The sequence below is a fragment of the Gymnoscopelus microlampas genome (assembly GCF_963454915.1).
Source record: "Gymnoscopelus microlampas genome assembly, chromosome: 4".
NCBI lineage: Eukaryota > Metazoa > Chordata > Actinopteri > Myctophiformes > Myctophidae > Gymnoscopelus > Gymnoscopelus microlampas.
The window spans coordinates 14,987,541-15,001,198 of record NC_139941.1 but is presented as its reverse complement, the minus strand read 5'-3'; the positions used below and the strand labels follow the sequence as shown (position 1 = coordinate 15,001,198).

The 13,658-nt window shown below is 42.5% G+C and overlaps 1 protein-coding gene across 1 annotated transcript; it reads left to right on the top strand.

Annotated features, from left to right (window-relative positions):
- Positions 1-36: 36 nt before the first annotated feature.
- Positions 37-1,086, top strand: LOC311044589 (gamma-crystallin M2-like; the record flags this gene model as incomplete). Its single annotated transcript, XM_084056284.1, has 3 exons — positions 37-69; positions 399-641; positions 805-1,086. 3 exons carry the CDS (start codon positions 37-39, stop codon positions 1,084-1,086), a joined length of 558 nt encoding a protein of 185 aa, XP_083912410.1.
- Between the last annotated feature and the right edge of the window lie 12,572 nt (positions 1,087-13,658).

Sequence of the window (13,658 nt, the reverse complement as noted above, 5' to 3'; positions counted from 1 at the left end):
ACCAGCAGCAGCACCAGCAGCCCACTGACCAGCAACATGACCTCCACCGGAATGAACATGATGAGCAAGGTACTGTAAACACTCCCTGAATCATGATGGCTCTTTTCCACTACGAATTAAGGGTAACCCAGAGCCTGCCATAACCTAACACTTTAGTTTCCAGAACCCATTAAGTTGTGTGATAGATTTATGTTTACATTATAACCACAACTAGCCCTAAAGAGGGGGTATATTTAATAAATTAAGATATCAGCCAGTTTCACACAGAACTGAACCAGGCTGAATTTGAACACATAACTACACAGTCAAATCCTGAGGGTTAATGCAACTCTGAGCGTGTACAAAATGGACCCAAAGGAACCCAATGTTAACCGAGACCTCTCCCACCACTCCCTTAGATCACCTTCTACGAGGAGAGGAACTTCCAGGGCCGCTCTTATGAGTGCATGAGCGACTGTCCCGACATGTCCTCCTACCTGAGCAGGTGCCACTCCTGCAGGGTGGAGAGGGGCTGCTTCATGGTCTACGACCGCACCAACTTCATGGGCAACCAGTACTTCATGAGGAGGGGCGAGTACGCCGACTACATGAGCATGATGGGCATGAGCGACAACATCAGGTCCTGCCGCATGATTCCCATGGTAAGTAGGGCTGCAACGAACTACTCGATTGCTTTTCGAATAAATCGAATAATCAAGAAGCTGAATGTTCACCCCAGAAATGGGATGCTAGGGTTCATGTTTAAACATTAAAACCAAGCTGCATTCTAGCAAAAGTCCAACCCACTCTCCCTGTGATCCACAGTACAGGGGCAACTACAGGATGAAGATCTACGAGAGGGAGAACTTCGGAGGCCAGAGTTACGACCTGATGGATGACTGTGACAACGTCATGGACCGCTACCGCATGAACAACTGCATGTCCTGCAACGTGATGGACGGCCACTGGCTGATGTACGAGCAGCCCCAGTACAGGGGCAGGATGATGTACATGAGGCCCGGAGAGTACAGGAACTTCATGAACATGGGCATGAGCAGCGGCATGAGGTTCATGAGCATGAAGCGCATCATGGACTCCTGCTACTAGACTCTCTTTGCACTGAATAAAACTGTCATGACCTAAGCTGCTTAAGTTTCAACGTGTGTGTTCTTTGTCACCTAGTTCGTCATGTGTTGCCATGTGTGCCTCCTCGGTCACATTCAAGAGTTGTAATGAGATGTAAATATTGACTTTGGACAGTCTATGCCTGTTTCTGGCCTGGCCAGACAGCACATTTCCTTTAGCCCTTTTCACATATAACCACTTTCAACCTGGAACCCTATTTTTGTCATTATAGGTTAGAAATTTCAAAATGTACAAATGTATTACTATTTTCCCAAAAATAGCATATCTACAAGCACAAAAAGCTCCCCCCCCCCCCACCCCCTCTCTCTTTCTCTCTCTCTCTCTCTCTCTCTCTCTCTCTCTCTCTCTCTCTCTCTCTCTCTCTCTCTCTCTCTCTCTCTCTCTCTCCTCACTCTGGTGCCACCAGAGAGGGGCCAATCCAGAGAGCGAGGGGGAATCGATGCGCTGATATGAGCTCGAGCCTAATGAGGATCAGAAACATCTTAATAAAGACCCATAATCCACCACTTAATCCCTCATTACAGAAGCATCTGCATTCACTGGCCCCACTGCAGCAGTGACGGCACATTCCAGGCCCATTGTTCTGCCGCTCACCCAGGACTCCCTCCCCCTCCTCCCTGGTGTTGTCTGTTATATTTGATCCCGTCTCATTAGACTTTGAGACAAGATGAGCTGACGGCCCTGAAAAATAGTGCTTTTGTGCGCACTTCTGTGTTATCTGCCGTCTGAAATGGAAAATGAGACATATGCTTAATGAGCACGAGATGGCCTGGGACCTGAGAGCCCATGGTGAGGATAGATAGGGAGGGCGTTTTACTTGTACTTTTAAACGACACACTTCCCAGTTCCCACGCAATGTCACAATTATGACTTTTGGAAGTGCAAAAATTGTTCGAAAGTGGGCCAGGCTGGCAGATTGAGGTTGAATACTGGAGAATGCTGCCAGGGAGATCTGTGTATTATTATTTTGGGCTCAGGACCAACTCACAAAGTTGAAGTCGTATGTTGAAATTGAAAGCAGTAAAAGCAGTGATTGCTGATAATAACTGACAATTTGACAGTTTCTGTTTCAGTGTTTTTTATTGAATTTCCGTATCCTAACTATTATTTAATAGAGCATACAAACAGGCTGTGTCCAAACAGAAGTTTGTTGAAATATTCCAATACAGTAAGTAGGACTATACTACAAAATTACAATTTAGGCATTTAGCAGATGCTCTTATACAGTAAGTAGGTAGGAGAGGTTTATTGTCGGTATCAGATGGATTGCTGAGGTGGAGCGCCACACCTACCGTCAGCTCCCAGTACTTACCTCACGACTTGTCATGGCAATCTAAATAAAGATAAATTACATTTGTAGTGAAGCAAACCGCAAACATCTAAATCACGTACATAGTATATGAACAAGTAATCAAGATACATCTGCAGAGTATAACTATCTATCGAAAAAAAAGGCGACAAGAAGAGATAATAGAAAAGGAATGAGGAGTACTAGGGGTTGAGATAGGGTCTGAAAAGGTGGGTTTTCAGACTGTGTTGGAAAATAGGGAGGGAGAAGACTCTCGGATGCTTGCGTTGGCCAAGGCATCGTAGGGAAGAGACGGACAGACATCCTGTGTTAACTGAAGTGTGTGGGAAGGGGTGTAGCCTAGGGGTGGCATCCTGAACCTGAGGAGGTGCCCTTGATTGCCTTGTAGGCCATCACCAGTGTTTTGAATTCAATGCAGGCAGCAACCAGAAGCCAGTGAAGGGAATGCAAAAGAGATGATAATATGTTGGGAGGGTTGAATACCAGGCGTGGCATGGAATTCTGAACAATTTGAAGGGATTTGAATGAGCATGCTGACAGACCAGCAAGGGGGGAGTTGCAATGAGCAAGTCTTGATATGTCTTGGATAAATGCTGGGCAGACTCATTGTTGAGGAAGGGTCTAAGTATCCATATGTTACAGTGCAAACCTACATACAGGCTTGGGTGACTGCTGCAATGTATGCCATGGAGGACAGCTGACTGCCCAGGACGCATTTGGAAAGCCTAGTGACGCGAGGTTATAGCCCAGGACCACTCCCAGGCTCTGGCAGTTGGAACAGAAACCACCAGGGTGTTGTCAATGGAAATGGAAAGATGTCGTAGTGGGCAGGACTTTCCAGGGAAGAAAAGAAGCTCAGTCTTGTCTGTGTTGAGCTTGGGGTGGTGGGAAGACAACCACCGTGAGATGTCAGCCAGGCTCTTCAACCTGTGTGGCAGAGGGAGGGAAGTAGAAAAACCTTTGAACGTCATCAGCGTAAAGGCCTCCTACTCCAACCAAACACATACTTTGTGATAGAAGAGCTTGTGAGCAGAGATGAAAGAAATTAAATCAATCAACATGTTTACATACTAGTGTTTACCCACCATTTTATCACATGCTTATTTTCTCTTATTCTACTGTAACTCCCTCTTCTTTTTCGTTTCCTCTCCAACTCTTTTCCCTGTTGCTCTCCTTCCATTCCGTCCCCCAGTAGGCCTAAGAGCCCTGTGAGTGGGAACAACTGTACCAAGCAGCTCTGCGAAATCCTCCCCACTAACAAAGGAAGACACGAATGCTCTAATTTGCTCTAACGAAGGAGGTTAATGTGGAATTATGTGCCGAGAGACGGAGTGAAATCTTTCTTTCGTTAGGTGGGGCTTCGAGATGCTCCATGATGTGAGGGTCGGATAATTAGCCCACTGCCGGAGAGAAGACAGATGATTCTAGTGCTCACTCTTCATTACGGAGGTGAGCAGAGGGTGGAGGGGGATAAAATATAACAAATAAAACTCATTAAGGGCGTCCGTGTGCCTAAACCGCTGCAGTGTGCTAACACACCGCATGATTAGCCCGGGTCAGGGGAGCCATCGTTATTCTGCCTGGATATGAATGCAGATCAAAGCCGGCTGTAGTTCATTGTCTTTTAACCTGAGGAGAATCACAACATCAGAGCTCCCTCTTTGGCAGGTTTCCATTTCTACCCCAGAACACTCCCAGTGGACACCCAGAAAATCATTGCACGTAGAAAGTGAAAATCTGAAGTTTTGTGGTGAAAAGTCTAGAAAATTATTAATACAATGAAGCACCCTTGGCACATGCTTGCTGTGGAGAATATGGTATTAGTGTTTGATGCTGAAAAAAAGATACAATGGTTCATTTGTTACTTCTTGCCGTTTGTTTTGTTGAGCGTGAGGGAAAGTAGTTTCAAGGTGCAATAAGTCTGGGGTTCCCAAATATTTTCAGCTTGAGACCCAAATTTACAAAAATACATTATGAATTAGCCACTTAAGCCCTCTTTAATAATTAAAATTGCCAATCTACAAGCTCACAGTGCGTCACAATGCAATGCACTGTGTGCTATTTTCACTATTTCTTAAACGCTAAAAAAATGTGTGGACCTTTTATTTTATTTTATTAATGAAATTCCTTTTTTATTTGAACATTTCTGAATTTACTTTTATGTCTTTTGACATTTTTTGAAAATCCTTGAAAGAATAATTTCAAACAATGGTAGGAAACGCAAAAAAATAATTAAAAAAAAAAGGCTCCGACCCATTGTTTGGGAAACGACCTGAAGCATGTGGAGGTTAAACTACTGCAGTCTGACCAAGGAACGCCAAACTGACACGTCACTCATGAACCGTTTGACCGTGTTGAGGTTGGTGTCTCTCATCTTATCATTTTATATAATCAAACTCAAAACATAAACAGATACACCAGTTATTGTAATGTTCTTACTTTTGTTATGAGGCCATACATGTCTGGGCCTGTCAGACTGCAGCCCCTCAGTTAGTTCATAATACTTATTTATTTTTAAAACACAAATTACCTGTCCCAAAGCCTGATGCCATTGCCAGCCTACGACAAGTACACTACTACTACTACTACTACTATTACTACTACTACTACTACTACTACTACTACTACTACTACTACTACTACTACGACGACTAATGATAATAATAATAATAATAATTATTATTATTATAGTAGTAGTATTAGTATTATATCATTTTAGCCTTTATTTGCTAGTTACAGTGGAGGCGATGAGTATGAATTAAAGGTGGAGTAATGTGTTTTTGTGAAACAAATATGTTTTTTTCAAAAAAAACATTAAATATTCTAGATCTGATCGTAAGCATTGCTATAGTTCAGAAACAGGGATCTCCCTATTCTCTAATCCTTTTGTAGGATAGTCAGGATACCAATATTATCACATACATTTATCAGCTTCATTTGATAGAGTTTCAGTTTTTCTTGTTTCCAAATTCCTTTTCTGTATAATTTCTCTCTCATTTTTTTGCCTGGGGAGACTTCTGTTGCTTTACACACACTCTACAGTATAACAATGATTACTATTGGAATAGAGAGCTATTTAACTCTTACATGACAATAAATAATAAAGGGAATTGTTCTCACTAAATATGTACAGTATAAGGGTTCAGTCTACACACATTGACTGACCAGTATTTCATTGGCTTGAAAGCCTGTGGTGGTTATAACTGTCGAGAGGTGCAATCCTCCCCAGAGGTGATGTTTTGCTCCAACATGCTGGTTGTAATCCACACCAATCTCCTGCCTCATTTCTCTTTCTCTCACACACACACACACACACACACACACACACACACACACACACACACACACACACACACACACACACACACACACACACACACACACACACACACACACACACACACACACACACACACACACACACACACACACACACACACACACACACACACACACACACACACACACACACACACACACACGCACACAAACAAGCTACAAATTGCCCTTTTTAACACTAACCCTAATGTCGAAAATAGCCAATCTAGACCTTTTTTTAAATAGTGCAACTAAGTATAAATCATACATAACTCCACCCCTAACCACTGACCAATATCCTAAAACCTAAAATCTAATCACATGACCCTAACTTCAACCTGAATATTTTCCAAATTGTAAGTGTAACTCTAAATATCCATAAAACAATAACTTCTCTTGTGAGGACTGCAGGAAAATTATCCTCACAACATCTAATTCACAAATTCTACTGTACTTGTAAGTTGTGGGTATTTGGCCATCACAATTACAGTAATACAGGTTTACTGTAACACACACACATGTGTTTGTGTGTCTGTATGCGTCTATGTGTGTGTGTGTGTGTGTGTGTGTGTGTGTGTGTGTGTGTGTGTGTGTGTGTGTGTGTGTGTGTGTGTGTGTGTGTGTGTGTGTGTGTGTGTGTGTGTGTGTGTGTGTGTGTGTGTGTGTGTGTGTGTGTGTGTGTGTGTGTGTGTGTGTGTGTGTGTGTGTGTGTGTGTGTGTGTGTGTGTGTGTGTGTGTGTGTGTGTGTGTGTGTGTGTGTGTAAGTGAACTCATTTGCATTGGTGATCCTCGTGCAGGTCTGTACTCCCTGAAGGGGCTGTGAGGGGCGTCTAACGTTCCATCCTTCTAAAGCCCCTAATCTCTGTTCAGACAATAGTTCATTTTAATTAAGGGAATGCAAGTGCAGTCCTCAGGTATGATGGACCCTCAATGTATGCACCCTGTCAACATTGATTTATTTCTGGGTGCATTATCCCAGTTATATTTAATTTTCCTATCCTTCACCTGCCCCCACCACCCTTTTTTCCCTCCTTTTTACAGTTTACGAGTAAAGAAGGGAGCAGGTGCAGAATATTGCCCCTCAGGGTGTGTGTGTGTGTGTGTGTGTGTGTGTGTGTGTGTGTGTGTGTGTGTGTGTGTGTGTGTGTGTGTGTGTGTGTGTGTGTGTGTGTGTGTGTGTGTGTGTGTGTGTGTGTGTGTGTGTGTGTGTGTGTGTGTGTGTGTGTGTGTGTGTGTGTGTGTGGGTGTGTTTGTTTAACTGCTTTCGAAGAGAGCAAGTGCAGGCAAATATGCTGTTCACGCTAATCACACATGATAGCATCTCCAGCAGACCGTCCGACAGATAGTCCGACAGACAGTCCGACAGACAGACAGACAGACAGACAGACAGACAGACAGACAGACAGACAGACAGACAGACAGACAGACAGACAGACAGACAGACAGACAGACAGACAGACAGACAGGAGGGCAGGCACACGTTAGACCTCAGGGCACGAATGAATGAACAGACTGTAATCAGCCATGACCTCAGGACACACATGCACGGCCGCACGCACTCAAACACACACACACACACACACACACACACACACACACACACACACACACACACAACACACACACACACACACACACACACACACACACACACACACACACACACACACACACACACACACACACACACACACACGCACTGTTTATGTGTCTTTGTTTATGTGTGTATGTATGCGCACAGACTACAGCTGCTGAAAATCAGATAAGTAAAACTTTTCTAAAATCTGTTATTTTCTGACATTTTCTGACCTCCAAGATACAACAGTATGTTGTTGAGAAATTTTGGATCAATCAGTAATTGGTGAGGCAAATGGATTCGGAGACACGTATTTCAAGGTGGTGGTGGTTGTGCTTTTAAAGCATGATATCATGGGGAGAGAATTACATTAGATACACAGGTTGGGGGTAAAGTAGCTCTGCCACGAACACACATGGATCAATCCATAGTTATACTCATACTCAAGAGAGAAACTACTTGTGTCATGAAGACCAAGCTCTATACCCAAAACAATAGATACCAGGCCTAAGTAAAGGCATCTTGGCTCTTATAATATGCAAAATGTCAGATCATATCATGAGGCGTAAGGAGAACAACAAAAGGCAAAAGGGAAGGTCAGATGAAGGCAAACAAAAGTGAAGGTCAGATGTAATTCTACCACAATTCTGCCTCAATATCCTAGCAGAGTTTAAAAAGTTTGCAGTTCTGCATTAAATGATCCCCCCCCCCCCCCCCCCCCCCCATTACTCTGCCTTAAAGGGGAAATCCACCCATTTTCAATATTTAACTATGTCATTAATATAGCATAAAGGAGTTGTGTGGAAATAAGAAAAAAGTTCCCCCCTTTCTGTGTTGCCTTGAACTGGAGGATTGATTGTGGGTTTAACATGGCAAATTACAACATGATGAGTCATCACGTTGTAATTTGCAATGTTAAGAGGTATCACAGTATGAAGAATATTTAATAATGTATTTGCTTGGATTTGATCCAAGTCCAATCTTCTTCTTCTCTACTCAGACTGATTTAATATTGACCCAAAGCCACACTCCACCCGCAAACTGTTACAGTTGCTCTGCGTGCCTTCCTGAACTCTATCCCCCACTGTTGCTGCGTGCCTTCCTCAACTCTATCCCCCACTGTTAGACGCCACTGGTGGTGATAATGGCCGCTGCAGGTGCAATGTGTGCCTCACAGCTGTGCATTTCCCTCTGCGTGTGTTTGTCATTCCCTCCTCTCTGTGTGGTTGGAAGCTTTGGGAAAGAAACATACGTGATGGAGTAAGCTACTCAGATTTATTAGGTAAGTAAAAGTACCAATCACAATATAGAAAAAGTCTGTTACATGTAAAAGGCCTGTGTTCAAAATTTACTTGAGTAAAAGTACAAAAGTACTGGCATCAAAATATAATTTCAGAACTACAAGCGCACAACACGTCGAGACGTGGCACATTATGAGCTTGTAGATCTGATCTACTATTTTTTAATAGCTAAAGTATAAAATAAGTATGTTTTATAATAATAATCTACAAAGTAACTAGCAACCAAAGCTGTCAAATAATTGCAGTTGAGCAAAATGTAGCCTATATTTACCTCTGAGATGTAGTAGAAGCTTAAAGTATCAAAGCATGGAGCAAGTAAATGTACCACAGTACCTCAATATGGTAGAATACTTAAGTACAGTACTTGAGTAAATGCACTTTGGTACTTTCCACCACAGCTGTTACAGTTGCTCTGCGGGCCTTCCCTCCCTGTTCCACGCCACTGGTGGTGATAATGGCCATCACAGGTGGAATATGTGATGCACAGCCGTGCGCTTCCCCCTGCGTGTGTTTGCCTTTCCCTCCTCCCTGTGTGGCTGGAAGCTTTGGGAAAGAAACAAACGCTGGAATTCAGTCGGTACACAACACGATATCATGGCCAGGAAGCGTTGAATATAGAGTGCATGTTGGAGTAATGGGATAGAGCAGGCTCTATATTGTGTGTCTCCATTTCGCCCCCATGGGATCAACCATTGACCTCTGGCCTTTCTGACCTTGCTGACATAATGGACTGATAGGTCTGGTGTGGTTCTCAGCAGTGGTAGAAAGCAGCTAAGCACATTTACTCAAGGATTTTACTTAAGTAAGATTTTGAGGTACAATTACTTCACTTGAGTATTTCCAGTCTAATCTCAGAGGCATACATTTCCGAGAAAAGGGGGGGGGGTGGTGCTTTAGCGTTGTGTAATATTCATGTTCTGTGTGAATTCATTCATGACACAAACAACAGTTTGAAAAAAACTATAATAATAATTTGGGCGAATTAATCACACACACACGCACGCGCACGCACGCACGCACGCACGCACACACACACACACACACACACACACACACACACACACACACACACACACACACACATTTTGCTTCCATTTTGCTTCCATTGTGAACTTGTAGATCGGATTGTAGCTAGTTTTGCAAATTGAAATAAAAGATGGTTGAAATATGGAGATACAAGTCTTCTGCCAGACAGTGATGTATAAAATATATGAGAAATGTCGGTTGTTGTTTTTTTTGTTTTTTTTGGGGGGGGTAGGTGGGATTTCTTCTTAAATTGGTCCATTCCGGTTTCACTTTCGAGGGGGCATTCGGGTAATTATTTACAACTACATCTTTTTTGATTTTCCAAATACTTACATTTATTTTATATGTCTGAAAACATTATTCCAGTTGTCTAGGGATGTTTATCGCATTGGCATCCCATGGGAGTAGAGTTGTGTTAGGGTTGTGTTAACTAAAGCCTAGCTAAAGGCTTGGCTTTAGCTCCCTCTTTCTTTGCCGTTTCATAATGATGAAGCGTTGTGGATAAACCTGCTTCCTCTGGGGGTTCTACTGGTACCTACTGTTGGACTACTTTATCTGCTGAACTATTAATTATTTCCGGAGGGGGAAGCTCCATTGAGATGCGCGCCTATCATTCAGTTCTGGACTTATCTCTGTTCACCTAACCAGTCCTTTGTTAAAGACAGGGCAACATATCATTTTAAACACAGGAAATTCGTATAGTGGGGAAAAAAATAGACAATATGTTATATACATTTTGGAATGAATGTGTTTGAAAAGCTATACCCGCCAGCCTCCACCATTCAGAAATCATCCAGTAAAAAATACGTTATTGTAACTCACCCAGCTCTGTATAAACAAAGTAGGATACTTATATCATCAGTATACATTTAATGACATATTTAGCAGTAGAGAGGCTTCATTTGTATAAGGGACTTTACAGAATAAAAAATATAAAATTAAATAAATAAATAAAAAATACACTTTGTGATATAGACTAGACATGGACTCTATAGTATGAAAATAGCATGACATATAGTATGAAAATAGAATGTCCCTTATCTGTTGCCCTACCTTAGGAATGAAGCCCAGGAAGCCTTTATGACTATCCAGGATACTTGACATTATTGAGTGACCCTTTGACCTTTGCCACTTTAGGTATTAAGCTGCTTGAAAAGGTAAATGTGACAAAGCAGGAGCTGAAAAGATTAGTTCACGTGATAAAGGTGAAATAGTCATAAAAGTCATGGCCATAAAGTTACTGACCCACGAATTGAGATGCGCGTGTCGTGTCCTCACCTTTCATCACGATTAGTACCTGACTTATGACTTATGGACATGCGTCTATCTAGAAGCATGTTTTTTAATTGTTTTTTTATTTAAAGAAATGTAAAAAAAAATACATTATCCAAAAAAAGTGAAAATAGCAGATCACTCAAGCTTGGTCTCGACAATAGCCAAATCATTAAATAGGGTTCAAGTGGTTAAACTGATTGTGATTCTATATTAACTATTGCTGGGGACCCCCTGGAACCCCTTCAAGGAACCGCTGCTATAGACCTCTGGTCAGCCGTGGGACTGAAGACACTAATGGGTCCCTGGGGACCCTCCATGACCCTTGACTGCTCTCCAAGACACAGGGCCTTTAATACGGCCTACACAGATCAGATCCATATGGTAACTTAAAGGGGAGGGGAGTTGTTGATTGTTTTCTTTTGCAGAGTCATTTAATTAAAAGCTCTACTACTTCTTGATCACTGAAGCATAGCAGAGTTTATGAAGGTAAAACCTGACCATGGTTGTATTGGGTGGTTTGTAATTTGTACAGTGTGGCCATGCTTTGATGTTGGACCTGAATGAAGTTGATAAGTCACTTATGCACATCATTTCGACGACATGATGGTAGTGGTGTACTGCCACTTAGTTTTAGCTGGGCAACTTTAATAATCTAACTAACCAAACGCGTTGCATGAGCTTGTAGATTGGCAATTTTGAAATGTAATTAAATGTATCAATAAACATTACAAAAGTACTGTCTTCTTCCTTCTCTCTCTCTCTCTCTCTCTCTCTCTCTCTCTCTCTCTCTTTCTCCCTCTCTCTCTCTCTCTCTCTCTCTCTCTCTCTCTCTCTCTCTCTCTCTCTCTCTCTCTCTCTCTCTCTCTCTCTGTCTCTCTCTCTCTCTTTCTCTCTCTCTCTGTGTCTCTCTGTGAATTCATTGGCAGATAATTATCAGTACGCGAGGCGTTTTCCAGCCTAGAACTTGTTTGTTGACACAGCTGCAGTTTGAGCATAAACGTCACTGTTCAGGATGCAAAACACACCCGCCTGCCAGTTTCACTTATAGACGCAAGACTGGAAAGAATCTTTCCCTCCCCACGTGTGGAACCATGTCTTGACATTGTTATAATTGCATTATTACTACTGTGTGCTGAAAGCATGGAGACAGCGACTGTAGAAATGGACATTTCAAGGGCAGGTGTTAAAGCTACTAACCCGAGGCAAGGATACAAAGCAGAAAGGCTTGGCCTTCCCCATGCCAATTCAAGGCCCAATCCCTGGATATATAAGCTTGAGTCTGACATGTAACCAGAAGGGGGCAGTGGTGGTATAATACTGCCTTCCACACTGTGTATCTCTAGTACTGATTTTCAGGCTGGCTACAAAGAATTGGAATCACATGGCTTTTTCAGTGGTGGACAGTAACTAAGTACATTTACCTGAGTACTGTACTTTAATTGTTGCTGTTTTTGTTTAGTTTTTTCATATCTCTGTACTTTACTTTGTATTTTTGGAAACATTTCACTACATTTCAAAGACAAATATTGTACTTTCTCCACTGCCTTTCTAGGAAGGAAAACATGCATTATGAATTAACCACTTAAGCCCTATTTCAAATAAAAGCAAAATAGCAAATCTACAAGCTCACAAGGCATTGCAATGCAAGAATAGAGCTTGTAGATCTACTATTTTCATTGATGTTGAAAAAAAAGAAAATGTGCTGTGTAATTTTTACGTTTGAATACTTTTTTTTTTTTTAAAGCAAGTACTCCAGTACTTTAACTCATATTGAGCAATCTTCAGTAGTTGAGTGATATTTGACCAGGAGACAGGAGCGGGCCTATCTATACTTTGCCTCAAGTGCTGGGGTTGAGTACTTTGTCCGCCACTGGCTTCAAAGAAGGGAATCACTTGCAATTCGGCCTAGCAAACTTGCCTTAACTCTTTTCACAAAACACCAAGAGTCTTGAAATAAAAGACCCCAAACAGGAAGGATAACATTTGACAACAATGGATCACCTCCCAGTTCTAAGACGCCGCTGATATCTCTCTATCTGCTCTGTGTTAGCAGTGTCAGTGACAGGGAAGTCCTGCCCTGTGGGTAGACAACGAGAGCACTGCACCGCAGAGGAGAAACCAGCCTTTTGTCTGGCCCATCTCGTCCTCCAGCAGTGCTTGGAGATCCGGCTCTTCACAGGAGCAGGGGCGTCAACCAACCCGACCACAATGGTATCAGGTGGGCCCTCCGCGGGGACACTAGGGTCTGAAATCTGTATTTTACCCTGCGACTCACTGACATATATCCGATGTGTTGTATTTCAGGGGAAGAATCGTTTTTTTTTTTCTTTTTTCTGCATTGTTTTTTGTCGAAGGTTGGGGGTTGGAGGTTGCAAAGAGGATGTCCTCTTTGCAAGGTGGAACAGGTGCAGGGATGGATGGGGCTTTCCCCAAGGACTCATAGGGAAGAAGAGCTCCCTCTGCACAAACTCTGGAGAGCAGGATGCTTTCTGGTGGGATGACACAATGCATGCATTAAAACCTGGACAGAGAATTGTCTATGAATGGCTCCCTGATGTGCCTTGTTACACAACAGGTAAAGCAAAGTGGTTCTCAAACATTTTCATGTGAGGGACCCCCAAATTGATATGTATGTGTCCGTGGACCCCAATCTGAAAAGTTTTTTTACAAGTGGGATTTGTGTTTGGCCAACAAATGTCACAAACATCATCCAGATTTGATTGACCAA